General features: G+C 57.8%; 4 protein-coding genes across 7 annotated transcripts in view; 1 reads left to right on the top strand and 3 right to left on the bottom strand.

The window, feature by feature from the left end:
- Nucleotides 1-27,173, top strand: part of LOC125685995 (uncharacterized) — a 107,928-nt gene that overhangs the window by 63,544 nt on the left and 17,211 nt on the right. The gene's annotated exons all lie outside the window — the stretch shown is intronic.
- On the bottom strand, nucleotides 871-8,223 carry LOC125685988 (filaggrin-2-like). The gene is made up of 2 exons (XM_048929544.1): nucleotides 3,492-8,223; nucleotides 871-2,127 (listed from the first exon to the last, which is right to left on the bottom strand). Exons 1-2 carry the CDS (start codon nucleotides 3,918-3,920, stop codon nucleotides 1,432-1,434), a joined length of 1,125 nt encoding a protein of 374 aa, XP_048785501.1. The 5' UTR covers nucleotides 3,921-8,223; the 3' UTR covers nucleotides 871-1,431.
- Nucleotides 4,058-11,659, bottom strand: LOC125685987 (uncharacterized). Its single transcript, XM_048929543.1, has 2 exons — nucleotides 9,201-11,659; nucleotides 4,058-8,026 (listed from the first exon to the last, which is right to left on the bottom strand). The coding sequence occupies exon 2, from the start codon at nucleotides 8,007-8,009 to the stop codon at nucleotides 6,822-6,824; it is 1,188 nt and encodes a 395-aa protein (XP_048785500.1). The 5' UTR covers nucleotides 8,010-8,026; nucleotides 9,201-11,659; the 3' UTR covers nucleotides 4,058-6,821.
- Nucleotides 8,307-17,396, bottom strand: LOC125685986 (uncharacterized). Its single transcript, XM_048929542.1, has 3 exons — nucleotides 16,898-17,396; nucleotides 12,589-13,544; nucleotides 8,307-11,661 (listed from the first exon to the last, which is right to left on the bottom strand). Exon 3 carries the CDS (start codon nucleotides 11,526-11,528, stop codon nucleotides 10,257-10,259), a length of 1,272 nt encoding a protein of 423 aa, XP_048785499.1. The 5' UTR covers nucleotides 11,529-11,661; nucleotides 12,589-13,544; nucleotides 16,898-17,396; the 3' UTR covers nucleotides 8,307-10,256.

Here is a 27,173-nt window from a genome sequence, read left to right as displayed (position 1 = left end):
CTTGCTGACTGGAGTCCTGGCTCCTGCCTGCCTGCCTTGTTTGGCAGCCTGTAGTCGTGGTCCTTGCTTGCCTGCCTCGGCTGGCTGGCTGCAGTCCTGGCTCCTGCCTGCCTGCCTTGGCTGGCTGACAGGAGTCCTGACTCCTGCCTGCCTGCAATGACTTGCTGACTCTAGTCCTGGCTCCTGCCTGCCTGCCTTGGCTGGCTGACTGGAGTCCTGGCTCCTGCTTGCCTGCATTGGCTGGCTGACTGGAGTCCTGGCTCCTGCCTGCCAGGCTTGGCTGGCTGACTGGAGTCCTGACTCCTGCCTGCCTGCCTTGGCTGGCTGACTGGAGTCCTGGCTCCTGCCTACCTGCCATGGCTTGCTGACTGGAGTCCTGGCTCCTGCCTACCTGCCATGGCTGGCTGACTGGAGTCCTGGTTCCTGCCTGCCTGCCTTGGCTGGCTGACTGGAGTCCTGGTTCCTGCCTGCCTGCCTTGGCTGGCTGACGGGAGTCCTGGCTCCTGCCTGCCTGCCTTGGCTGGGTGGCTGGAGTCCTGGCTCCCGCCTGCCTGCCTTGGCAGGCTGGCTGGAGTTCTGGCTCCCGCCTGCCAGCCTTGGCTGGCTGACTGGAGTCCTGGCTCCTGCCTGCCTGCCTTGGCTGGCTGACTGGAGTCCTGGCTCCTGCCTGCCTGCCTTGGCTAGCTGCCTGGAGTCCTGGCTCCTGCCTGCCTGACTTGGCTGTTTGACTGGATCATGGTCCTTGCCTGTCTGCCTTGGCTGGCTGGCTGGAGTCCTGGCTCCTGCCTGCCTGCCTTGTCTAGTTGGCGGGAGTCCTGGCTCCTGCCTGCCTGCCTTGGCTGGCTGACTGGAGTCCTGGCTCCTGCCTACCTGCCATGGCTTGCTGACTGGAGTCCTGGCTCCTGCCTGCCTGCCATGGCTGGCTGACTGGAGTCCTGGCTGCTGCCTGCCTGCCATGGCTGGCTGACTGGAGTCCTGGCTCCTGCCTGCCTGCCTTGGCTTGCTGACGGGAGTCCTGGCTCCTGCCTGCCTGCCTTGTGTGGCAGCCTGTAGTCGTGGTCCTTGCCTGCCTGCCTTGGCTGGCTGGCTGTAGTCCTGGCTCCTGCCTGCCTGCTTTGGCTGGCTGAGTGGAGTCCTGACTCCTGGCCTGCCTGCCTTGGCTGGCTGACTGGAGTCCTGGCTCCTGCCTGCCTGCCTGGGCTGGCTGAGTGGAGTCATGGTCCTGGCCTGCCTGCTATGGCTGGCTGACTGGAGTCCTGGCTCCTGCCTGCCTGCCTGGGCTGGCTGAGTGGAGTCATGGTCCTGGCCTGCCTGCTATGGCTGGCTGACTGGAGTCCTGGCTCCTGCCTGCCTGCCTTGGCTGGCTGACTGGAGTCCTGGCTCCTGCCTACCTGCCTGCCTTGGCTGGATGGCTGCAGTCCTGGCTCCTGCCTACCTGACTTGGCTGGCTGGCTGGAACTGTGGACTCTGCCTGCCTGCCTTGGCTACCTGACTGGAGTCCTGGCTCCTGCCTGCCTGCCTTGTGTGGCAGCCTGTATTCGTGGTCCTTGCTTGCCTGCCTTGGCTGGCTGGCTGTAGTCCTGGTTCCTGCCTGCCTGCATTGGCTGGCTGAGTGGAGTCCTGACTCCTGGCCTGCCTGCCTTGGCTGGCTGGCTGGAGTCCTGGCCGCTGCCTGCCTGCCTTGGCTGGCTGACTGGAGTCCTGGCTCCTGCCTGCCTGCCTGGGCTGGCTGAGTGGAGTCATGGTCCTGGCCTGCCTGCTATGGCAGGCTGACTGGAGTCCTGGCTCCTGCCAACCTGCCATGGCTGGCTGGCTGGAGTCCTGGCTCCTGCCTGCCTGCCTGCCTTGACTGGATGGCTGGCTGTGGTTGTGGCCCCTGCCTGCCTGCCTTGGCTGGCTAGCTGGAACTGTGGACCCTGCCTGTCTCTTTTGGCTGGCTGGCTGTGGTTGTGGCCCTTGCCTGCCTGCCTTGTCTGGCTGGCAGTCTGGAACCGTGGCCCTCCTTGCCTGCCATATCTTGCTGGCTGGAGTCCTGGCCACTGCCTGCCTGGCTTGACTGGCAGCCTGTAGTCGTGGTACTTGCTTGCCTGCCATATCTTGCTGGCTGTAGTCCTGGCTCCTACCTGCCTGCTTTGGCTGGCTGAGTGGAGTCCTTAGTCCTGCCGGCCTGCCTTGGCTGGCTGAATCTAGTCCTGGCTCCTGCCTGCCTGCCTTGGCTGGCTAGCTGGAACTGTGGACCCTGCCTGCCTTGGCTAGCTGGCTGGAGTGCTGGCTCCTGCTTGCCTGCATTGGCTGGCTGACTGGAGTCCTGGCCCCTGCCTGCCTGCCTTGGCTAGCTGGCTGGAGTCCTGGCTCCTGCCTGCCTGCCTTGGCTAGCTGGCTGGAGTCCTGGCTCCTGCCTACCTGCAGTGGCAGGCTGGCTGGTGTGCTGCCTCCAACCTGCCTGCCTTGGCTGGCTGACTGCAGTCATGGTCCTTGCCTGCCTGCCTTGGCAGGCTGGCTGGAGTCCTGGCACCTGCCTGCCTGCCATGGCTGGCGGGCTGGAGTCCTGGCTCCTGCCTGCCTGCCTTGGCTAGCTGGCTGGAGTCCTGGCTCCTGCCTGCCTGCCTTGGCTGGCTGACTGGAGTCCTGGCTCCTGCCTGCCTGCCTTGGCTAGCTGGCTGGAGTCCTGGCTCCTGCCTGCCTGCCTTGGCTGTTTGACTGGAGTCATGGTCCTTGCCTGTCTGCCTTGGCTGGCTGGCTGGAGTCCTGGCTCCTGCCTGCCTGCCTTCTCTAGTTGGCTGGAGTCCTGGCTCCTGCCTGCCTGCATTGGCTTGCTGACTGGAGTCCTGGCTCCTGCCTGCCTGCCTTGGCTGGCTGACTGGAGTCCTGACTCCTGCCTGCCTGCCTTTGCTAGCTGGCTGGAGTCCTGGCTCCTGCTTGCCTGCATTGGCTGGCTGACTGGAGTCATGGTCCTTGCCTGCCTGCCTTGGCTGGCTGGCTGGAGTCCTGGCCCCTGCCTGCCTGCCTTGGCTAGCTGGCTGGAGTCCTGGCTCCTGCCTACCTGCCGTGGCAGGCTGGCTTGTGTCCTGCCTCCAACCTGCCTGCCTTGGCTGGCTGACTGCAGTCATGGTCCTTGCCTGCCTGCCTTGGCAGGCTGGCTGGAGTCCTGGCACCTGCCTGCCTGCCATGGCTGGCGGGCTGGAGTCCTGGCTCCTGCCTGCCTGCCTTGGCTAGCTGGCTGGCGTCCTGGCTCCTGCCTGCCTGCCTTGGCTGGCTGACTGCAGTCGTGCTCCTTGCCTGTCTGCCTTGGCTGGGTGGCTTGTGTCCTGGATCCTGCCTACCTGCCTTCCTTGACTGGATGGCTGGAGTCCTGGCTCCTGCCTGCCTGCCTGCCTTGACTGGATGGCTGGAGTCCTGGCTCCTGCCTGCCTGCCTTGTGTGGCAGCCTGTATTCGTGGTCCTTGCTTGCCTGCCTTGACTGGCTGACTGGAGTCATAGTCCTTGCCTGCCTGCTTTGGCTGGCTGAGTGGAGTCCTGACTCCTGGCCTGCCTGCCTTGGCTGGCTGGCTGGAGTCCTGGCCGCTGCCTGCCTGCCTTGGCTGGCTGGCTGGAGTCCTGGCCGCTGCCTGCCTGCATTGGCTTGCTGACGGGAGTCCTGGCTCCTGCCTGCCTGCCTTGTGTGGCAGACTGTAGTCGTGGTCCTTGCCTGCCTGCCTTGGCTGGCTGGCTGTAGTCCTGGCTCCTGCCCGCCTGCTTTGGCTGGCTGAGTGGAGTCCTGACTCCTGGCCTGCCTGCCTTGGCTGGCTGAGTGGAGTCATGGTCCTGGCCTGCCTGCTATGGCTGGCTGACTGGAGTCCTGGCTCCTGCCTGCCTGCCTTGGCTAGCTGGCTGGAGTCCTGGCTCCTGCCTGCCTGCCTGGGCTGGCTGAGTGGAGTCATGGTCCTGGCCTGCCTGCTATGGCTGGCTGACTGGAGTCCTGGCTCCTGCCTGCCTGCCTTGGCTAGCTGGCTGGAGTCCTGGCTCCTGCCTGCCTGCCTTGGCTTGGTGGCTAGAGTCCTGGCTGCTGCCTACCTGCCTGCCTTGACTGGATGGCTGGCTGTGGTTGTGGCCCCTGCCTGCCTGCCTGCCTTGGCTGGCTGACTGGAGTCCTGGCTCCTGCCTACCTGCCTGACTTGGCTGGATGGCTGCAGTCCAGGCCCCTGCCTGCCTGCCCTGGCTGGATGGCTGGAGTCCTGGCTCCTGCCTGCCTGTCTTGGCTGGCTGGCTGGAACTGTGGACCCTGCCTGCCTCTTTTGGCTCGCTGGCTGTGCTTGTGGCCCCTGCCTGCCTGCCTTGGCTGGCTTGCTGGAACCGTGGCCCTCCTTGCCTGCCATGTCTGGCTGGCTGGAGTCCTGGCCACTGCCTGCCTGCCTTGACTGGCAGCCTGTAGTCGTGGTCCTTGCTTGCCAGCCTTGGCTGGCTGGCTGGAGTCCTGGCTCCTGCCTGCCTGCCTTGGCTAGCTGGCTGGAGTCCTGGCTCCTGCCTGCCTGCATTGGCTTGCTGACTGGAGTCCTGACTCCTGCCGGCCTGCCTTGGCTGGCTGAATCTAGTCCTGGCTCCTGCCTGCCTGCCTTGGCTGGCTAGCTGGAACTGTGGACCCTGCCTGCCTCTTTTGTCTGGCTGGCTGTGCTTGTGGCCCCTGCCTGCCTGCCTTGGCTGGCTGGCTGGAACCGTGGCCCTCCTTGCCTGCCATGTCTGGCTGGCTGGAGTCCTGGCCACTGCCTGCCTGCCTTGTCTGGCTGCCTGTAGTCGTGGTCCTAGCTTGCCTGCCTTGGCTGGCTGGCTGGAGTCCTGGCCCCTGCCTGCCTGCCTGTCATGGCTGGCTGGCTGGAGTCCTGGCTCCTGCCTGCCTGCCTGCATTGGCTTGCTGGCTGGAGTCCTGGCCACTGCCTGCCTGCCTTGGCTGGCTTGCTGGAACCGTGGCCCCTGTTTGCCTGCCTTGGCTGGCTGACTGGAGTCCTGGCTCCTGCCTGCCTGCCTTGGCTGGCTGACTGGAGTCCTGGCTCCTGCCGGCCTGTCTTGGCTGGCTGTATGGAGTCATGGCCTCTGCCTGCCTGCTTTTGCTGACTGGATGGTGTCCTGGCTCCTGCCTTCCTCCCTTGGCTGGCTTGCTGGAACTTGGACCTTGCCTTCCTGTCTGACTTGGCTGGCTGGCTGGAACCTTGGAACCTGCCTGCCTGCCTTGGCTAGCTGGCTGGAGTCATGGCTCCTGCATCCTTGCCTAGGCTGGATGGCTGCAGTCCAAGCCCCTGCCTGCCTGCCTTGGCTGGATGGCTCGAGTCCTGGCTCCTGCCTACCTGCCTGCCTTGGATGGCTGGCTGGAACTGTGGACCCTGCCTGCCTGTCTTGGCTGGCTGGCTGTGGTTGTGGCCCCTGCCTGCCTGCCTTGGCTGGCTTGCTGGAACCGTGGCCGTCCTTGCCTTGGCTGGCTGGCTGGAGTCCTGGCCACTGCCTGCCTGCCTTGTCTGGCTGCCTGTAGTCGTGGTCCTTGCTTGCCTGCCTTGGCTGGCTGGCTGTGGTCATGGTCCATGCCTGCCTGCCTTGGCTGGCTGGCTGGAGTCCTGGCCCCTGCCTGCCTGCCTGCCTTGGCTGGATGGCTGTAGACATGTTTCTTACCTACCTGCCTTGGCTGGCTGCCTGGAGTCCTACCTCCTGCCTGCCTGTTTTGGCTGCCTGGCTGGAACTGTGGACCCTGCCTGCCTGCCTTGGTTGGCTGGGTGTAGTTGTGGCCCCTGCCTGCCTGCCTTGGCTGGCTGGCTGTAGTCATGGCCCCTGCCTGCCTGTCTTACCTGGCTGGCTGTAGTCCTGGTTCCTGCTTGCCTGTCTTGGCTGGCTGGATGGAGTCCTGGCTCCTGCCTGCCTGCCTTGGCTGGCTGACTGCAGTCCTGACTCCTGCCTGCCTGCCTTGCCTAGCTGGCTGGAGTCCTGGCTCCTGCCTGCCTGCATTGGCTTGCTGACTGGAGTCCTGACTCCTGCCGGCCTGCCTTGGCTGGCTGAATGGAGTCCTGGCTCCTGCCTGCCTGCCTTGGCTGGCTAGCTGGAACTGTGGACCCTGCCTGCCTCTTTTGGCTGGCTGGCTGTGCTTGTGGCCCCTGCCTGCCTGCCTTGGCTGGCTTGCTGGAACCGTGGCCCTCCTTGCCTGCCATGTCTGGCTGGCGGGAGTCCTGGCCACTGCCTGCCTGCCTTGCCTCGCAGCCTGTAGTCGTGGTCCTTGCTTGCCTGCCTTGTCTAGGTGGCTAGAGTCTTGGCTCCTGCCTGCCTGCCTTGGCTGGCTGGCTGGAGTCCTGGCTCCTGCCTGCCTACATTGGCTTGCTGACTGGAGTCCTGGCTCCTGCCTGCCTGCCTTGGCTAGCTGAGTGGAGTCCTGGCTCCTGCCTTCCTGCCTTGGCTGGCTGACTGGAGTCCTGGCTCCAGCCTGCCTGTCTTGGCTGGCTGTATGGAGTCATGGCCTCTGCCTGCCTGCTTTTGCTGACTGGATGGAGTGCTGGTTGCTGCCTGCCTCCCTTGGCTGGCTTGCTGGAACAATGGACCTTGCCTGCCTGTCTGCCTTGGCTGGCTGGCTGGAGTCCTGGCCCCTGCCTGCCTGCCTTGGCATGCTGGCAGTCTGGAACCGTGGCCCCTGCCTGCCTACCTTGGCTAGCTAGCTGGAGTCATGGCTTCTGCATACCTTCCTTGGCTGGATGGTTGCAGTCCTGGCTCCTGCCTGCCTGCATTGCCTGGCTCGCTAGAGTCCTAGCCCCTGCCTGCCTGCCTGCCTTGGCTGGCTGGCTGGAACCGTGGACCCTGCCTGCCTGCCTTGGCTAGCTGGCTAGAGTCATGGCTCCTGCATGACTGCCTTGGCTGGAAGGCTGCAGTCCAGGCCCCTGCCTGCCTGCCTTGGCTGGATGGCTGGAGTCCTGGCTCCTGCCTGCCTGCCTTGGTTGGCTGGCTGGAACTGTGGACCCTGCCTGCCTCTTTTGGCTGGCTGGCTGTGCTTGTGGCCCCTGCCTGCCTGCCTTGGCTGGCTTGCTGGAACCGTGGCCCTCCTTGCCTGCCATGTCTGGCTGGCTGGAGTCCTGGCCACTGCCTGCCTGCCTTGTCTGGCTGCCTGTAGTCGTGGTCCTAGCTTGCCTGCCTTGGCTGGCTGGCTGGAGTCCTGGCCCCTGCCTGCCTGCCTGCCATGGCTGGCTAGCTGGAGTCCTGGCTCCTGCCTGCCTGCCTGCATTGGCTTGCTGGCTGGAGTCCTGGCCACTGCCTGCCTGCCTTGGCTGGCTTGCTGGAACCGTGGCCCCTGTTTGCCTGCCTTGGCTGGCTGACTGGAGTCCTGGCTCCTGCCTGCCTGCCTTGGCTGGCTGGCTGGAGTCCTGGCTCCTGCCTGCCTGCCTTGGCTGGCTGACTGGAGTCCTGGCTCCTGCCTGCCTGCCTTGGCTGGCTGGCTGGAGTCCTGGCTCCTGCCTGCCTGCCTTGGCTGGCTGGCTGGAGTCCTGGCCCCTGCTTGCCTGCCTTGGCTGGCTGACTGGAGTCATGGCCTCTGCCTGCCTGCTTTTGCTGACTGGATGGTGTCCTGGCTCCTGCCTGCCTCCCTTGGCTGGCTTGCTGGAACAATGGACCTCGCCTTCCTGTCTGCCTTGGCTGGCTGGCTGGAACCTTGGACCCTGCCTGCCTGCCTTGGCTAGCTGGCTGGAGTCATGGCTCCTGCATCCTTGCCTAGGCTGGATGGCTGCAGTCCTAGCCCCTGCCTGCCTGCCTTGGCTGGATGGCTCGAGTCCTGGCTCCTGCCTACCTGCCTGCCTTGGATGGCTGGCTCTAACTGTGGACCCTGCCTGCCTGTCTTGGCTGGCTGGCTGTGGTTGTGGCCCCTGCCTGCCTGCCTTGGCTGGCTTGCTGGAACCGTGGCCGTCCTTGCCTTGGCTGGCTGGCTGGAGTCCTGGCCACTGCCTGCCTGCCTTGTCTGGCTGCCTGTAGTCGTGGTCCTTGCTTGCCTGCCTTGGCTGGCTGGCTGTGGTCATGGTCCATGCCTGCCTGCCTTGGCTGGCTGGCTGGAGTCCTGGCCCCTGCCTGCCTGCCTGCCTTGGCTGGATGGCTGTAGACATGTTTCTTACCTACCTGCCTTGGCTGGCTGCCTGGAGTCCTGCCTCCTGCCTGCCTGTTTTGGCTGGCTGGCTGGAACTGTGGACCCTGCCTGCCTGCCTTGGTTGGCTGGGTGTAGTTGTGGCCCCTGCCTGCCTGCCTTGGCTGGCTGGCTGTAGTCATGGCCCCTGCCTACCTGTCTTACCTGGCTGACTGGAGTCCTGGCTCCTGCCTGCCTGCCTGCATTGGCTTGCTGGCTGGAGTCCTGGCCACTGCCTGCCTGCCTTGGCTGGCTTGCTGGAACCGTGGCCCCTGTTTGCCTGCCTTGGCTGGCTGACTGGAGTCCTGGCTCCTGCCTGCCTGCCTTGGCTGGCTGACTGGAGTCCTGGCTCCTGCCGGCCTGTCTTGGCTGGCTGTATGGAGTCATGGCCTCTGCCTGCCTGCTTTTGCTGACTGGATGGTGTCCTGGCTCCTGCCTTCCTCCCTTGGCTGGCTTGCTGGAACTTGGACCTTGCCTTCCTGTCTGACTTGGCTGGCTGGCTGGAACCTTGGAACCTGCCTGCCTGCCTTGGCTAGCTGGCTGGAGTCATGGCTCCTGCATCCTTGCCTAGGCTGGATGGCTGCAGTCCAAGCCCCTGCCTGCCTGCCTTGGCTGGATGGCTCGAGTCCTGGCTCCTGCCTACCTGCCTGCCTTGGATGGCTGGCTGGAACTGTGGACCCTGCCTGCCTGTCTTGGCTGGCTGGCTGTGGTTGTGGCCCCTGCCTGCCTGCCTTGGCTGGCTTGCTGGAACCGTGGCCGTCCTTGCCTTGGCTGGCTGGCTGGAGTCCTGGCCACTGCCTGCCTGCCTTGTCTGGCTGCCTGTAGTCGTGGTCCTTGCTTGCCTGCCTTGGCTGGCTGGCTGTGGTCATGGTCCATGCCTGCCTGCCTTGGCTGGCTGGCTGGAGTCCTGGCCCCTGCCTGCCTGCCTGCCTTGGCTGGATGGCTGTAGACATGTTTCTTACCTACCTGCCTTGGCTGGCTGCCTGGAGTCCTACCTCCTGCCTGCCTGTTTTGGCTGCCTGGCTGGAACTGTGGACCCTGCCTGCCTGCCTTGGTTGGCTGGGTGTAGTTGTGGCCCCTGCCTGCCTGCCTTGGCTGGCTGGCTGTAGTCATGGCCCCTGCCTGCCTGTCTTACCTGGCTGGCTGTAGTCCTGGTTCCTGCTTGCCTGTCTTGGCTGGCTGGATGGAGTCCTGGCTCCTGCCTGCCTGCCTTGGCTGGCTGACTGCAGTCCTGACTCCTGCCTGCCTGCCTTGCCTAGCTGGCTGGAGTCCTGGCTCCTGCCTGCCTGCATTGGCTTGCTGACTGGAGTCCTGACTCCTGCCGGCCTGCCTTGGCTGGCTGAATGGAGTCCTGGCTCCTGCCTGCCTGCCTTGGCTGGCTAGCTGGAACTGTGGACCCTGCCTGCCTCTTTTGGCTGGCTGGCTGTGCTTGTGGCCCCTGCCTGCCTGCCTTGGCTGGCTTGCTGGAACCGTGGCCCTCCTTGCCTGCCATGTCTGGCTGGCGGGAGTCCTGGCCACTGCCTGCCTGCCTTGCCTCGCAGCCTGTAGTCGTGGTCCTTGCTTGCCTGCCTTGTCTAGGTGGCTAGAGTCTTGGCTCCTGCCTGCCTGCCTTGGCTGGCTGGCTGGAGTCCTGGCTCCTGCCTGCCTACATTGGCTTGCTGACTGGAGTCCTGGCTCCTGCCTGCCTGCCTTGGCTAGCTGAGTGGAGTCCTGGCTCCTGCCTTCCTGCCTTGGCTGGCTGACTGGAGTCCTGGCTCCAGCCTGCCTGTCTTGGCTGGCTGTATGGAGTCATGGCCTCTGCCTGCCTGCTTTTGCTGACTGGATGGAGTGCTGGTTGCTGCCTGCCTCCCTTGGCTGGCTTGCTGGAACAATGGACCTTGCCTGCCTGTCTGCCTTGGCTGGCTGGCTGGAGTCCTGGCCCCTGCCTGCCTGCCTTGGCATGCTGGCAGTCTGGAACCGTGGCCCCTGCCTGCCTACCTTGGCTAGCTAGCTGGAGTCATGGCTTCTGCATACCTTCCTTGGCTGGATGGTTGCAGTCCTGGCTCCTGCCTGCCTGCATTGCCTGGCTCGCTAGAGTCCTAGCCCCTGCCTGCCTGCCTGCCTTGGCTGGCTGGCTGGAACCGTGGACCCTGCCTGCCTGCCTTGGCTAGCTGGCTAGAGTCATGGCTCCTGCATGACTGCCTTGGCTGGAAGGCTGCAGTCCAGGCCCCTGCCTGCCTGCCTTGGCTGGATGGCTGGAGTCCTGGCTCCTGCCTGCCTGCCTTGGTTGGCTGGCTGGAACTGTGGACCCTGCCTGCCTCTTTTGGCTGGCTGGCTGTGCTTGTGGCCCCTGCCTGCCTGCCTTGGCTGGCTTGCTGGAACCGTGGCCCTCCTTGCCTGCCATGTCTGGCTGGCTGGAGTCCTGGCCACTGCCTGCCTGCCTTGTCTGGCTGCCTGTAGTCGTGGTCCTAGCTTGCCTGCCTTGGCTGGCTGGCTGGAGTCCTGGCCCCTGCCTGCCTGCCTGCCATGGCTGGCTAGCTGGAGTCCTGGCTCCTGCCTGCCTGCCTGCATTGGCTTGCTGGCTGGAGTCCTGGCCACTGCCTGCCTGCCTTGGCTGGCTTGCTGGAACCGTGGCCCCTGTTTGCCTGCCTTGGCTGGCTGACTGGAGTCCTGGCTCCTGCCTGCCTGCCTTGGCTGGCTGGCTGGAGTCCTGGCTCCTGCCTGCCTGCCTTGGCTGGCTGACTGGAGTCCTGGCTCCTGCCTGCCTGCCTTGGCTGGCTGGCTGGAGTCCTGGCTCCTGCCTGCCTGCCTTGGCTGGCTGGCTGGAGTCCTGGCCCCTGCTTGCCTGCCTTGGCTGGCTGACTGGAGTCATGGCCTCTGCCTGCCTGCTTTTGCTGACTGGATGGTGTCCTGGCTCCTGCCTGCCTCCCTTGGCTGGCTTGCTGGAACAATGGACCTCGCCTTCCTGTCTGCCTTGGCTGGCTGGCTGGAACCTTGGACCCTGCCTGCCTGCCTTGGCTAGCTGGCTGGAGTCATGGCTCCTGCATCCTTGCCTAGGCTGGATGGCTGCAGTCCTAGCCCCTGCCTGCCTGCCTTGGCTGGATGGCTCGAGTCCTGGCTCCTGCCTACCTGCCTGCCTTGGATGGCTGGCTCTAACTGTGGACCCTGCCTGCCTGTCTTGGCTGGCTGGCTGTGGTTGTGGCCCCTGCCTGCCTGCCTTGGCTGGCTTGCTGGAACCGTGGCCGTCCTTGCCTTGGCTGGCTGGCTGGAGTCCTGGCCACTGCCTGCCTGCCTTGTCTGGCTGCCTGTAGTCGTGGTCCTTGCTTGCCTGCCTTGGCTGGCTGGCTGTGGTCATGGTCCATGCCTGCCTGCCTTGGCTGGCTGGCTGGAGTCCTGGCCCCTGCCTGCCTGCCTGCCTTGGCTGGATGGCTGTAGACATGTTTCTTACCTACCTGCCTTGGCTGGCTGCCTGGAGTCCTGCCTCCTGCCTGCCTGTTTTGGCTGGCTGGCTGGAACTGTGGACCCTGCCTGCCTGCCTTGGTTGGCTGGGTGTAGTTGTGGCCCCTGCCTGCCTGCCTTGGCTGGCTGGCTGTAGTCATGGCCCCTGCCTACCTGTCTTACCTGGCTGACTGGAGTCCTGGCTCCTGCCTGCCTGCCTTGGCTGGCTGGCTGGAGTCCTGGCTCCTGCCTGCCTGCCTTGGCTGGCTGGCTGGAGTCCTGGCCCCTGCTTGCCTGCCTTGGCTGGCTGACTGGAGTCATGGCCTCTGCCTGCCTGCTTTTGCTGACTGGATGGTGTCCTCGCTCCTGCCTGCCTCCCTTGGCTGGCTTGCTGGAACAATGGACCTCGCCTTCCTGTCTGCCTTGGCTGGCTGGCTGGAACCTTGGACCCTGCCTGCCTGCCTTGGCTAGCTGGCTGGAGTCATGGCTCCTGCATCCTTGCCTAGGCTGGATGGCTGCAGTCCTAGCCCCTGCCTGCCTGCCTTGGCTGGATGGCTCGAGTCCTGGCTCCTGCCTACCTGCCTGCCTTGGATGGCTGGCTCTAACTGTGGACCCTGCCTGCCTGTCTTGGCTGGCTGGCTGTGGTTGTGGCCCCTGCCTGCCTGCCTTGGCTGGCTTGCTGGAACCGTGGCCGTCCTTGCCTTGGCTGGCTGGCTGGAGTCCTGGCCACTGCCTGCCTGCCTTGTCTGGCTGCCTGTAGTCGTGGTCCTTGCTTGCCTGCCTTGGCTGGCTGGCTGTGGTCATGGTCCATGCCTGCCTGCCTTGGCTGGCTGGCTGGAGTCCTGGCCCCTGCCTGCCTGCCTGCCTTGGCTGGATGGCTGTAGACATGTTTCTTACCTACCTGCCTTGGCTGGCTGCCTGGAGTCCTGCCTCCTGCCTGCCTGTTTTGGCTGGCTGGCTGGAACTGTGGACCCTGCCTGCCTGCCTTGGTTGGCTGGGTGTAGTTGTGGCCCCTGCCTGCCTGCCTTGGCTGGCTGGCTGTAGTCATGGCCCCTGCCTACCTGTCTTACCTGGCTGGCTGGAGTCCTGGTTCCTGCTTGCCTGTCTTGGCTGGCTGGATGGAGTCATGGCCTCTGCCTGCCTGCTTTGGCTGACTGGCTGGAGTCCTGGCCCCTGCCTGCCTTCCTTGGCTGGCTCGCTGGCTGGCTGGCTGGCTGGAGTTCTGGCCCCTGAGTGCGTGCCTTTGTTGGCTGGCTGCCTTGCATCACAGCTGGTGTTCTGTTGCCAGGTTTCCCAGATCTAGAGCTTTTGTCAGGGAGGTGGCTCATGGCATCATAAAGCCTTGGCTATGCATGCCTTAGAATGTCCCTTGACAACTAAAACATGGCTGCACTGGAGGATTCGGTGACTTTGTCCTGACAGTTGCCCTGTGTGTCTGATGAACCTGTTGAATTCTGCTGGGCTCCATTTTAAGGCCATTTCTCTATCTTGTTTTTACTGTTGGTTCCACTAAAGATCTGTTGGTTGTATCAATCAGTTTGTGGATGATGCTAAGCTGGGAGGAGTTTAGACCTCCTTGAGGATAAAGAGGCCTTGCCTTGAGATCTGGACAAAATGGCCTGGGCAATGGCCTCATCAGCACAGCCGCAGCCCTCGACCACCGCCTGCACACCGCATGCGCTTCTTCCTCCTCAGCCTCGCCCTCCTCGCCCTGGGCTGCATCTCCACCACTCTGCCCAAAGCCGTGGCAGGGTGCCCCACTGTGCCAGAGCTGGCCTCCCTGGTGGAACTGTTGTAACGAAAGGGGAAATAGTGTCCGAGTAAGAGAGGGGAGATTTAGATTGCATTAAAGGAAAAAGTCTTTCATGACAAGAGCGGTGAGGCAGTGGCACATGTTGCCCAGGGAGGTGGTGGAAGCTCAATCCTTGGAGGCATTCAGGGAGAGGCTGGAGCAGGCTCTGAGCGCCTGACCCAGCGTAGGGTCCCAGTTCACTGCAGGGAGGTTGGACCAGATGACCTGTAAGGTAAAGCATTCTATCATTCTGTCATTCTGTGACTCCTTGCATTGCTCAGTTGCCTGTCGAGCCTTTAGAGGCACCCCTGGGTCCTGCCCAGCACCGTCCTTGGCTGCTGATTTATCAGGGCAGATGGAGAGAGGGACTCAGCAGCAGAGATCCCCAGCCGGCTGAGTCTGCTTCTCCCTGGAGCAGCACAGCCAGGGAAGGTCATCCTGGGGTCCAGGGCAGCGCAGCCCCCGCCTCTGCAGAGCAGCCCTGCCAACTCGTGGCCCTGCAAGGAGCACAGGGAGAAAAGCAGGAGCAGCCAGCCAGGCCAGCACCAACACACTGCCCTGGGCAAGGCTCTCTGGGAACAGGGGTGGCCCTGGAGAAGGGCGTGGGAGCACTGGAGCCTGCAGGGAGGCTCACAGGAGAAAGGGAAAGTCATTTCTGCGGGCGGCTGCTGGGGGCAGGCTGCTCTGCTGCTGGCACAGCGAGGTGGGAGGCACGTAGGAGGTGCGCACACCACGGCTGGGTGCTGAGCTTCAGGGGCAATTTTGGATCCCAACCCTGGGGAAGCTCCCTGCAGCACGGGAGCTGCTGGGCACCGCCGGGCACAGCCCGGCTCCGTCCTCTCCGCGCCTCCCTGCGCGGACCGGTGGCCGCGCCCGGGATCGCCCCGAGCCTCCTCCTCTGCAGGCGGAGCCGCCCCAGCTCTCCCGGAATCCCACCCCAGCCATTTCCCACGCGGTGCCGAGGAGGGGAGGGGATGCGGGGGAGGAACGGGGCCGGCGCTCGCAGTGCTACGACACGGCCGTTTGCGCCGCCCCGTCCTTACCCGGCGGAGGGCACGGGGACGGGGCGGCTTATTGGAGCTGCAGAAACGACCGCGGGCAGAAGCGCCGAGAAACGAACGGGAAACGTTGAATCGACGAACGCACAGAGCGACAAACGAAAACGACCGCGTTCCCAGCCGGCTCCCGTCCGAACGGCGACTGCGGAGGACGGCTCGGTGCCGACCGGGGACAGACGGAGCCCCGCGCCGCCTTCCCCTGAGCGCCCGGCGTCCCCGAGGCACGGCGCGGGCGGCGGCGGGGAAGCGGGGCTGCGGAGCGCCGCTTTCCCCGCACGGAGTCCCGTGGCTCCGCCGCCGCGCCGGGCACCATCGCCGCGGCCACGACCGCCATCGTGAAATCAGGCACACCTGATACAGCCACACCACTGAGGCTCCTCTGCTAAATTGCACTGGTTCCCAATGCTCGCTTAAAAAATAAAGTCCACTGAGAGTATCAAACGCCAACACATTTCTCAGTATCTGGACATCCCTGCCTCGTCCATCTCTGGCCAGCAGGACTAAATTCAAAGCAGTGCAAGCCACCATTCCACACAAGTAGCTATGATTAATCCTGCAGATCAGAGCTCAATAAACACTGGCTCAGCACAAGTCACTCACAGAGAACAGGGGCTCTGCTACCACCAGCACCTGCTGTACATCAGGAAGGAAAACGAACCGAGGAAAACAAACACAGCAGCATACAACTAAGAGCTCCTCGTGATTGTCAGCACTGAAAGGAAAGCAGGCTGAAGAAAAACCTTAGGTAAATCCATACAGGACAGCAAAGCAGGGAGGACAAAGGACAGGGACTGATCCTGAACTGAACGCATTAGAGAACAAGAGCCTTGAGAGCAGTAATTGGCTATACAGGTAAGCGATACGCACGTCTGAAATGGTGATTTCTTCAGAAGACTGCAGGGTGTTCCTCATCAAGACAAAGGACAGTACATAAAAATATCAGGATGGATATAAGTTGAAAATTCTTGTCAGCTGGCCTGGCATCCTGGGGCAAGCTGAAGACTAGACAGGACACCAACACAGAAAGAGAACAAACAGCACAGGGGGTGCCACAGAGAAACTGGAAAGTGACCAAATCTCTGCTGTGTGAGGTAGAAAGCTGAGGGTGATACCTGCTGCCAATGAGGGGCACAGTGGAACGACAGGACGGATGCCACCTGCAGCACAGACATTCACACCAGGGGCACAGCGCAGAGCTACGATCCCAAAGCCATTATAAGGTTTGATTTAACAGTGCTGTGTGGGACGATTCAACTGCTTCAAGCTCAAACAAGCTGCAAGTGATTGATTAATCCGTACATCTCAGTGACCTCAAAACCTGACGTCTTGGAAAAAATAAACAGAACAGACCATCTCAAGGAGCAGATAATCAATCTACAGAACTTAATCCAGCAGGCAGTCCTGTGGCCAAATTCTGTGCTGGCAGCAAAGACTTTTTATGACCATTAGGAACATTCCCAGTTACAGAGCTACCACAACTTGGGCACTAAATACACAGACCCACCTGGGAGAACAGCAAATAAAGAAGCAACTTACCCTCCCCTTATCCAACTCCACTCTCACATTTAGAAGTGAAACTACAAGTTCAAATGCCAGGAAAAAATGAGGGAAAAAAATCACCTGGTATTTTCCAGGCAAACCACCAAGATCATAGAATCACAGAACATCCCAAATTGTAAGGGATCCACAAGGATCACCAAGTCCAACCTGATGCTCCAGGAAGGACAACCCAAACACAGATGGTCTTTAAGCTGCAGCAGCTCAGGACCAGGCCCACAGCCCTGGGGAGCCTGGCCACCACCACTGGTATCAGATGCAGCAAGCACAGGGAGCAGGCAGGCAGGCACAGCAAGCAGCGAGCAAAAACCAATCTGAGAGGGGGCCTGCTTACAGAAATAAATCCGGGGCCTGCCTACAGAAAGCTCACACCTTTCACTCCAGTAAAGCTCCACCATTTTGACAGCCAAAACACAAACTGCCATTTCACTTCTCATGGCTCTTCCCTGAACTCCCACACAAACAGTTACTTCACGTCCCCTATCGCACTGCAACTGCTCATAATCAATAATCTAGATTATATCTTTCACGACATAAGAAGCTCACTTCTGCTTGGTGGCAATGACAGTCCATTCCCATTGCATCCTTTCATGTGAGGAAAATCACAGCTGGCTTTCTGACAGCCTCCTTCATGATTCCCCCAAAAGCACCCAGCACTTCTTCTGAAGAGTGAAAGAAAGAAAGGTTCATGGAAATGGGCACACAAGGCTTGCAAGAGATGCAGTGCTCCAGATCATAGACAGGACCATCACAGTGCCAAGACACAGCTTATCACTAAAGGAAACATTTGAGAGCATTTTCACAACTTCTGCATAAGCTGTAATGATTCAGCATATCCAGCTTTCTTATTGTTCAGTTGGAGAAGGCAGATGCTCTCACACATCAGTCAGCAAGCACTTGGATGAGCCAGCCCTCTGCTTTTCACAACGACAGAAATCGTTACTGCCAGCTCTGACACCTTACCAGGAGATGCTTCAGCTCATTACCGTGGACTTCATTCCTTCCATCAGCAGCTGCTCCTGAACTGACCTTCATTCATACAGTGACACCACCAACTTCCAACATGAGCTGACCTGCAAAACAGAGAAAAGAGAGCAGGATGACAACCAACATGGAGATAACACGTTTTAATATTCACGAACAAAAAAAGCAGTAACAATACAGAAGGGCAGCTGCAGCAACACAGCAGTACATAAAGAAATGAAAACCTGGCCCGGCCCTGGAGCGGAGCGGCCCGGCCCCAGAGCCCCCACCTCCAGATGCCTCATTCAGCAGAGATCCATCATCTCAGCAACCACCCACTACCCAACCCGCCAGCGTTCCTGTGACCTGCCATCAGCTGACGAGACAGAAGTAAGATCACCATGATCTTCCAAGCCACGAGATGGGCCAGGACACCACAAGAGGATTCACAGTACTTTAGATGGAGCCTCATGAAGGCAGAGTAGAGGAGGACGATCGCCTCCCTCGCCCTGCTGCCCACCGCTCTTTTGTTGCAGTCCAGAATACTGTTGGCTTTCTGGGCTACCAGCACACACTGCTGACACATGTAAAGCTTTTTGTCTCCCAGGGAAGCCCAAGACCTTCTTGGCAGGGCTGCTGTCGAGGAGTTCTCCCACCATTTGGCAGTTGTGCTCTGGAATCCTGCCTTCAGGCATGAAAGCCAGGGAAGTGTTGCTGGTGAAGACAGAGGCAAAGAAGCCGTGAGGTACATCAGCCCTCTCTGCTCCTGTGCTTATTAACACAACAGTAGGCCCGCACCACCCCTGTCTACTCCTTTACTTGTAAGGAAGCTCTATCAGCTGGAGCCTTCACACTCCTCTGTGAGTATCAGGTCCATGTCAGGTGAAAGCAGCCAAAGCTGCCCTGACTGTCACAGCCCTGACCAGCTCCCTGTCAGCCAGTGTGAGACCCAGCTGAGCATCGCCTGTGTTTCCCCCCAGCAGCTGTGTGAAGAAGTTGGCTGAACTCAGTGGCCTGTTGTTCTGCTCGGCCAGAGAATGCCAGGGCAATTGCAGCTCCCATAGTCCAAGATAGTCCACTCTTCCAGTCCAAGAGGTTTCTAGAGTGTGTGGAAGATAGCTTCCTTACACAGCTGGTACGAGAGCCTACCAGGGGTGGTGCCCTGCTTGACCTGCTCTTTGCTAACAAAGAAGGTCTGGTAGGTGATGTGAAGGTTGGAGACTGTCTAGGGCAGAGCGACCATGAAATTGTAGAGTTCTCTATTCTTGGAGATGTCAGAAGGGTGACTACCAAAACTGCTATCTTGAACCTCAAGAGGGCGGACTTTGACCTGCTCAGGACGCTTGTAGCACGGGTCCCTTGGGAGTCGCTCCTTAAGGGTAAAGGGGTCCAGGAAGCCTGGACACTCCTCAAGGTGGAAATCTTAAAGGCACAAAAACAGGCTGTCCCTGAATACTGTAAGGCGAGCCGTAGGGGGAGAAGACTGGTGTGGATGAGCCGGGAATTACTGTCAAGACTCAGGAAGAAAAAGAGAGTCCATGTCCTATGGAAGAAGGGACAGGCTACTAGGGGAGATTACAAGGAAGTTGCTAAGGTATGCAGGGAGGAAGTCCGGAAGGCGAAAGCCCATCTTGAACTTAGATTGGCCACTGCAGTAGAGCAGAATAAGAAATCCTTTTACAAATATATCAGTGGCAAGAGAAAAACCAAGGATAATCTCTATCCTTTAATTGATGCGGCAGGGAATGTGACCACAGATGACAAGGAGAAGGCTGAGGTCCTCAACGCCTTCTTTACATCTGCCTTTAATTGTCAGACCAGCTATCTTCAGGGCACTTTGTGCCCTGATCTGGATATCTGGGCTGACACGCAGAATGTCTCCCCGGAGATCGAGGTGGAGACAGTTAGAGAGCTCCTCCTCCATCTGGACAGTCACAAGTCCATGGGACCGGATGGGCTTCATCCTAGGGTGCTGAGGGAGTTGGCGGGGGTGATTGCTAAGCTGCTCTCGGCTCTACCAGCGCTCCTGGTTGACTGGAGAGGTTCCAGAGGATTGGAGGCTTGCTGATGTGACGCCCATCTACAAGAAGGGCCGTAAGGAGGATCCGGGGAACTACAGGCCTGTCAGCCTGACATCAGTGCCAGGGAAGGTCATGGAACAAATCCTCCTGGGAGAGATCACACGGCTCGTGCGCGGCATTCACGGGATCAGGCCTAGCCAGCATGGGTTCATGAAAGGCAGGTCGTGTTTGACCAACCTCATCTCCTTCTACGACTGGGTGACCAGACTGGTAGATGAGGGAAAGGCAGTTGATGTAGTCTACCTGGACTTCAGCAAAGCCTTTGACATGGTCTCTCACAGTATCCTTCTGCGGAGACTGGCTGCCCGTGGCTTGGACAGTTTTACCCTCCGTTGGATAAGGAACTGGCTGGAGGGCCATGCTCAACGGGTGGTGGTCAATGGAGTGAAGTCTAGCTGGAGACCTGTTACAAGTGGTGTCCCCCAAGGGTCGGTACTGGGGCCCATCCTGTGTAATATCTTCATTGACGACTTAGATGAAGGGATTGAGTGTACCCTGAGTAAGTTTGCAGATGACACCAAGTTGGGAGGTGGTGTCGATCTGCCTGAGGGCAGGGAGGCCCTGCAGAGGGATCTAGATAAGCTGGATCGCTGGGCTGAGGTGAATGGGGTGAGGTTTAACAAGGCCAAGTGTCGGGTTCTGCACTTTGGCCACAACAACCCCATGCAGCGTTACAGGCTTGGGGATGAGTGGTTGGATGATTGTGAAGAGGAAAGGGACCTGGGGGTGTTGGTTGATGCTTGGCTGAACAGGAGCCGACAGTGTGCCCAGGTGGCCAAGAGGGCCAACGGCATCCTGGCCTGCATTAGAAATAGTGTGGCCAGCAGGAGCAGGGAGGTGATCATCCCCCTCTACTCAGCACTGGTGAGGCTGCACCTCGAGTACTGTGTTCAGTTTTGGGCCCCTCACTACAAGAAAGACATTGAGGCCCTGGAACGTGTCCAGAGAAGGGCAACGAAACTGGTGAGGGGTCTGGAGCACAAGTCTTATGAGGAGCGGCTGAGGGAGCGGGATTGTTCAGTCTGGAGAAGAGGAGGCTCAGGGGAGACCTCACTGCACTCTACAACTTCCTGAAGGGAGGTTGTGGTACAAAAAGGTCTGGCCTCTTCTACCAGGCAAATAGTAGGACCCGAGGAAACGGCCAGAAGTTGTACCAGAGGAGGTTTAGGTTGGATATTAGGAGAAACTTTTTCTCTCAAAGGGTGGTCAGGCACTGGAATGGCTGCCCAGGGAGGTGGTGGAGTCGCCGTCCCTGGTAGTGTTCAAGAAGCGCCTGGATGAGGAGCAACGAGAGATGGTTTGGTGCTTGTGGTACTAATAGGAATGGGAGGGTGGTTGGACTAGATGATCTTGCAGGTCATTTCCAACCTTGTGATTCTGTGTGTGTGTGTGAAATAGGCAGCTGCTCATTGATCTGCATACACCTCAGATTGCTGACAAAAGGCTTCTGCCTGCTCTCCTTGATCAAGCAGTTGGGAAGCAGCCTGATTAAGACCACGCAACAGTTAATGATGTTATCCTATAATAGCTCAAGTGACCAAAATGAGAGAATCTTTTTCATGGTGTACTGCATGTGAGTCATAGGCTCTTTCACATCTGGTCACTTAAGGATACAGTTTGCAAAAGAATCCCTCGTTTTATCTCCATCTATCACTAGCTGTATCCAATAAAGTCCTGCAAGAAGACACAAAAGCTGGGACAAGCTTGCTGATAACTGCTGAGGACACGCAGGAATGTCCATGACACAACAGCCACTGCAGTCAAGGAAGATCTAGAAAATACAGGTGATAAAGGGAAGAGAAAGAAATAAGCTTAGTCATGCTCCAGTGGCACACGACTCCACTTGTTCGGCTAAATCCCTTTATAGGCTGCCCCCATTATGCACAGCAGGGACAGCTTCAGTTGTCCCAGATGTGGATATCTACTGACAGTGCAGGTGTTGTTGGACAAGGGAATGTCCTGCCACGCTCTGGGAGTAACAGCCTACATTTCAGATATTTGCATCTGCACAGCTCCTTCCTATCCTTAATCTCCACATGTGAGCATTAGTGGCTCACAAATTAGCAGTAGTGAGGTACCTCACAGGGAGGTGTCTATGTTGTGGACATCTGATCTGAGGCAAGAGGAACTGAGGGGAGTATTGGGAGGGGGGGGGAGAGGATCAGAATGGGGGAATAAGGAGGGGAGGGATGAGGTGAGGGTGGGGAAGGGACCCGGGAGTAAAAATGGAGAACTGGGTGGGAGGCGGGGGCGGGGTTGAAAAGGAATGGGGGAACTGGAGTTGGGGGGGCTCTAAAGGTCAGTGTTGGGGGGGAGTGGGGGGAGAGTGTGACCCTGGGGGTCAGAAAGAGGGACTGGGGGAGTTTATGGCCGAACCGTGGAGGGGAACGAGGCAGCGATGTAGCCTGGATTGGGGGGGGACGGGGACACAGCGCACCTCCCCACACCGAGCAGAGGCCCCGAACACCACGAGGCCCCACGGGGCCAACGCAGAGCGGCCCCCGCCCCGGTGCCCCCGCGAACACCCACTTGTAGAAGCTGAAGCGGCGCTCGGAGCCCGGAGCTGCCCTGCGGCGTTGGAGCATCGCGCGGCCCCGCACTACCTCCTCACGGCCGGCTCGGCCTCGCGGCGCAGGGTGATGACGTCACACGGCCCCAACGCGCCGCTCCAGTAACCGCCCTCAGCGCGGGCAGAAAGTAACCGACCTTTTATTCTCATTATTGCTACTAAAAATCTCTGCTGTCTTTTGCGAATTGCCGTAAATTTCCACTCGGCACACGCAGGTGCGTTCTGCGTTTCCCCAGTTGCTCCGCGCCTCCAATCTGGTACGGCCGAAGGCTTTGCGGGGCTCCTCCTGCTGATACAAAGCGGGAAGCGCCGTGGCACATCCGCACGGCTCCCTTTGCCAGCCGCAGAACCCCGGCTTGCTCTGCTCCTCTCCCTGGGCTGCCGTGGGACGCCAGAGCGGCGCTGCTGATGGGGGAAGGCAGCTGCACTCCTCCCTCCCGCCAGCAGTCGTCCCTCCACACCCGCAGGAGGACGGTTTCCCTCCCAGCAGCCTACCGCACGCACTGGCCGTACCTGCGCGTGGAAGGTGTGGGCGATCTCTCCGTCCACATCGTAAACAACCAACCCCAGGAGAGTTTCACCTTCATCCTCATCTGCTCCCTCAAAGACAAGAGATGACGGCAGTCACACTTAGGCAGGCCGTGCGAAAAAGAACATGCAGAGGCCGAAGGTGGGAGCCCCTCTCCCCCACATCAGCTCTGGCAGGATTGGAACACAAAGGAGGGTGAGCCTGAGTCAGGGCACCTGGAGCAATTGCTCCCAGCTGCTCGGCCATGAGGAGGGGCTCTATGGGGTTTTATGGGGCTCTGTGGCAAAGCTTTTCCTTGGGGCTTTCCTCCTGAAGAAGCAGTGGGCAGAGACTTACTGAGACAGCAGACTCTTTGGGGGCACTGCTGACTTCCCCAGAGGGAGAAACTGCCTTGGAGATGTGCCAGGCGGTGAAAGCCATGGGCTGGAGATGCTGATTCTGAAGGTGCTTGTGCTGGAGCTTGAATTTCAGCCTGCAGATAGCTGGCTGTGGTGGTTGGTGATGCCCGCAGCACATGGCGTAGGGGGCTTGCATAGGAGCTGAGGAGGCATGAGAGGGTCGACACCCTCCAGTTCCTGGGAGGTCCCAAATGTCCTTGGGCAACGGAGGGGGTGACAGTGGATGTGGGTGGCTGGGACAGCAGACTTTGCCTGAGCTCAGGATTGGAGTAACTCAGTTCCCGATGAGAGCACGTCACATCCAATCCTACTGTCCTGCTTTCTTTCTAAAGGAACTGACCAAGAAACTGAGCAGGATGCACTGCAGGAAGGCAGCCATCCCACCCTGCCGGTCTCGGACAGTGGAACGCAGGCAGCGTCAACAGCTGGCACGCCAGGTAATTTCTGTGCCGCGTAATTTCATCCAGCATCACTAACCAGGTCAGCAACCTTGCACACCAGGTCAGCAGCCAAACCTGAGCGTGTGGGCACAGAGCACGTGTCAAAGAAGCCAGGGATGGCCCTGTGAAAATGGCTGACCTCAGTGGGGTGTGGAGAGTTGTTCCAGCGGCGTGCCAGAGGGGGGACGTGCAGACCTCTGTGACGCTGCTCAGCTCCCACCACTCGCAGTTCCCAGAGAGTTGTGTAGCAGGTGAAGGGACTGTGGGACATTGTCTCGTTTCTTCCAGGCATGAATGCAGGAAAGCACAGAGGCTGCTGTTCACAAATCTGAGCAGAAGTGCCACGTCACAGCCATGGTAATGTTCTCAGCTGTGCTGCTGTCTGCATGCTGCTGGCCTGTGGTGCTGTGATGTGGATGTGCCAGAAATACCTGGGAGTTGGCTTTTCCCCAAAACACCCGATTGCTGCACTTGGCAATGAAGCATCTGTAGTGCCAGCATCCTGGACGGCCAGATCAGCTGCTGGCAGCGCACTGCCAGGACTAACAGCTCAGATTTATCTGAAGATGAAATTGCTAACCGGAGATACGGATTGTTGTACCAGGAAATGGAGGCTGATAAAGCAGAGGTACCTACCCCAGTGTGTAGCCTAGTCTAGACAAAGAGTTCCTTAGGTCAAGCATAACCTTGTCGTTTAAAACCAGTCCATCTGTGTGTTTCCTGCTACCCCTCCTAAGTCCTTGCAATTTTTTCTTGGAAAATTGTCATGCAGCTGTTCATAGTGTGGTGCCCTTCAGTCATGTAATGAAGCAGGCTGGCAGAAATGCATTTCAGGAAGGTGAATGAAGCTTCACACTGTGAAGGCACACGGTGTCTCACAGCTTTTGTACTTTATATGTATAATTTAAAATGCATTTCCAGTCTTTTCTTTTTTCTTTTTATAAAAATACTGAAGTCACTGCGCTTTTTTTATTGGTTTTGGTGTTCTCTTTAAGCCTGTAAAATCTGTTATCGAATTGCACTGTCATCAAGTATCTTTCTGCCTTGCCCTTCCTTTTGTTATTTCGTTTGTTTTATGTCTGGCCTATTTTTATTTTGCAAATAGAAATGTTTTACCCATGTTCTTGTTTAGTAAACAAATGATGACTTGTTCTGATCTTCACTTCTACTTGGGCATCCAGCACGGCATTTAATGGATTTGCACAGGTTAGAAACAAGCAAATTTTGAGTGTTTTCTTCTGTTTTGTTGGGAGGAGATTAAGACTGGCTGTACAGTTTTGAAAACTCTGCTCTGCAGACCAGCTACACAGTAATGTCCTGCTGACACGAATCCTGAACTTGTCTGCCCTCAGAAAGTCTTCCTGGATGTTCCTAGAAGGCTGCTAATATTCTTGGCGCTCTTGGCCTAGCTGAATTTAATTGGAAAACTCCCACTAGCTTAGCAGGACTGTCTTCTTATTTTCCAAATGAAAGAACTGGATTCGTATTTTTCTTTCTCTCTTTTTTGGATTTTTCTAACAAAAACAACAATTGTTGTACAATCAATGGATATTAAGATGTTATAATCACAAAAGAACAAGAGAGTGAGGCAAAGTAGACTAAGATAACAAGAGAGAATAAACGGAAGGCTTACCCGCATGCTAGGCTCACTTACAAAACCCCCAGAAGAGGGGATCTCCAGAAGAGATCCTTCCCCACTGGCAGCCAGCTCTTCAATAGGTCTAGGAGGGGTGGAGCCAGGCAGCACAGGTGGATTGCCTTCACTGTGCTCCTCTGGCTGACTCGTGGCTCGTCTCCGGTGATCAATCAGAGGTTCAGGCTGTGACTCAGCAGTTCCCAAACACCTGTGAAGCATGGCTTCCTCACAGCTTTCACACCTGTTCAGTGACTCTGTGTATTTATGCATTTATACATGAAATGACTTTATTTGTTTCTGCAATGTTGCTTTCACCTATCGTATGTTTTAGTCTGGGAGTTCAATCTGAGTTGTTTATTTAGTGCTGTGATAATGCTGAGGATCTGCTCGAGGCGCTGCAGCAGTGCAGTGCACGCTTACGTCTCAAACCCCAGGGCCCCCATCCCAAGTGATAATGCAGATAATCTGGGGCCTTCTTAAATTCCAGCACCTTTCAGAGGCTGGCTTACCCACAGCATGCTCTGCACACCACTGTTTACATATGCACACAAAAAAGCTGGGCATCTGCAAGGCTGAAAACGAGTCTTTCAGTGCTTATTAATTTTGCTCCAGGCCTTTGACATTAGTAAAGTATTCAGAAGGAAGGGCTAAAATACAAAGCTGCCACCACTTTCTCTAGTTAATGCATGCGAAGCTTCACCTCTCTAATTCCTGAGCAGTGTGCGCTGTGCAAATAAAAGCCCAGAGTCCAGAGGATGTGTAAGGAGCTCCGAGCTCTGCACTCCCTGTGCAGTGCAGTCTGGCAAAATCAACTTCTGGCATTCGCTGTTCAGAAGTGCAGTGTGCCTGAAGCAAAGTCCTTGCAATTCGCTTCTATTCAGTGAAGGATTCTTCACCTGTTTGAACAACTTGAAACATTTTAGAGTCGTGGAACACTTTTGAAAAAGGAAGGTCTTTAATATTGACATTCATGCCTGTTTAGATTATCGATTTTCCATCCAAGCTCAGCTATTGGTGGTTATGCCTGAGTAAGCCATAAAAATCAGGTCTTTACTGGATACATCCCATGCCAAATATTGTTGCTGTGTTGTTTTTATTTTCTATAGGCAGGATGCCGCTGCATTTACAGTGCAATCAAATGAGAATGTGACAGAGACTCTGTAAGTGGTGGATTTGGCTTCTTTTCTAAATGGTGTGTAAAAAAAAGGGTACTGTTTTTTGCTTTGTACAAAAATATTTGCTCCTTTGTACAAAAACATGGGTGTTTTCCATCCTCTAAATCATTAAATCTTGACCTGAAAGAATAGGTGGGTATACCATTGCAGCTGTAAATCTGTACTTTCTGAAAGTCTTTCACTAGGATAGCACTGCAAAAAAGGAAAAACAGGATGCCTAGATACTTTTAGTTTATGAAGGTACAGCCAGTTTACTTATTTATTGCACTTCAGAAAATCAAGAATGAGTGCTTTGGTCCAGGGCACAGCAGGAAGTGCTCACATGTGCTGTTGGTACACATACCTCTAATATCACTGCAGCTTTATCTATCTTCCACATTTTAGTAGGTACCATCTTTTAAGGGGGGGAATACTGTTGAAAGCGATCATGCTTTGGTGGTTTCTGGGCTCCTCTTGCTGAATCCAGTTAGCCTGAATGAAGGATATGGAGTGGCAGCATTGCTGGGTGAACGCTGCCGTTACTGAGAGCAGAAGAGTGATTCTGTCTGTTGATGTGCCTTTGGTCACTGAGCACCGTGAGAGCATTCTGAGTATTTGTGTTTCTAGTTCAGATGGCAGGTAGCCTAAAGACTGCTTGTGCACAAGTGACTCAGAGCACATCGGTGCCATCTGCATTCTAACACATTACCTCTGATTTTAAGCCTGAAAGTTCCTTCCAGTATTAAGGCCCAGGAAACTCATTAGCCATCTGACCTGGGACAGATCTGCCTTTTGTTTCTCATTACAATTATCCCACAGGACAGACTTCTGCACAGTGTGGTGTAATATAATGAACGTTTCTTTATTCTTTGCCAAATCCTGAAGGTGGTGCTTAGGCAGATTTCTCTATACCTCACTAAAAACAAGCCTGCTAAAGGAATAGATGAGGAAAGAATTGAAAGGACGTGTTTTGGTGTGGAGGTGGGTTTTTCTGTTTGGTTTTGTTTTGTTGTTGTTTTCTGACAAATGTCAGGGAGCAGATTTTCGTATTTTGAAGAATTTCAGAGATGTCTCTTCATTACAGAAGGCCTTCTGACCAGCTGCATCTTATCAACTGCAAAGCAGCTGCGTAGATTTGAGGTTCATGTTATGCTGAGCAATGTGTTCATGGCAAATTGATCTACTGGGGTTATTTAATCTGGCTGAGTCAGCCATCTTTATAGCTGGAATATGCTGAGCACAGCTTGCAGCTCTCTCCTTTAGCTGTGTGTGTTTGCAAGGCTTTGTCCCCAGCAGAAATAGCACTTCTGCTGTTTTGCTGCAGGACCAAACGTCTTGCAGGACTGGTGATGTTTACCAGATACGCTTCCTAAAGAATAAGCATAGGCCAGAATTGTAGAGGGTAAGAATTGCAGAAGAAGCGTGGCCCATAAACGGAAGCTTTGTAGGTGACTGAGGTCTCAGGATGC

The sequence above is a fragment of the Lagopus muta genome, chromosome 30 (genome assembly GCF_023343835.1).
Source record: "Lagopus muta isolate bLagMut1 chromosome 30, bLagMut1 primary, whole genome shotgun sequence".
NCBI lineage: Eukaryota > Metazoa > Chordata > Aves > Galliformes > Phasianidae > Lagopus > Lagopus muta.
This window is presented reverse-complemented; position numbering and strand designations above follow the sequence as displayed.

Coding starts and splice junctions, on each gene's coding strand:
- LOC125685988 (XM_048929544.1), bottom strand. CDS start 3,920: ATGACTCCACTCAGCCAGCCCAGGCAGGCAGGCAGGAGCCAGGACTCC. Junction 2,128..3,491: donor CACTCAGCCAGCCAAAGCAG/GCAGGCAAGGAC, acceptor CAGCCAAAGCAG/GCAGGTAGGAGCCAGGACTA.
- LOC125685987 (XM_048929543.1), bottom strand. CDS start 8,009: ATGACCACAGCCAGCCAGCCAAGGCAGGCAAGCAAGGACCACGACTAC.
- LOC125685986 (XM_048929542.1), bottom strand. CDS start 11,528: ATGTCTACAGCCATCCAGCCAAGGCAGGCAGGCAGGCAGGGGCCAGGA.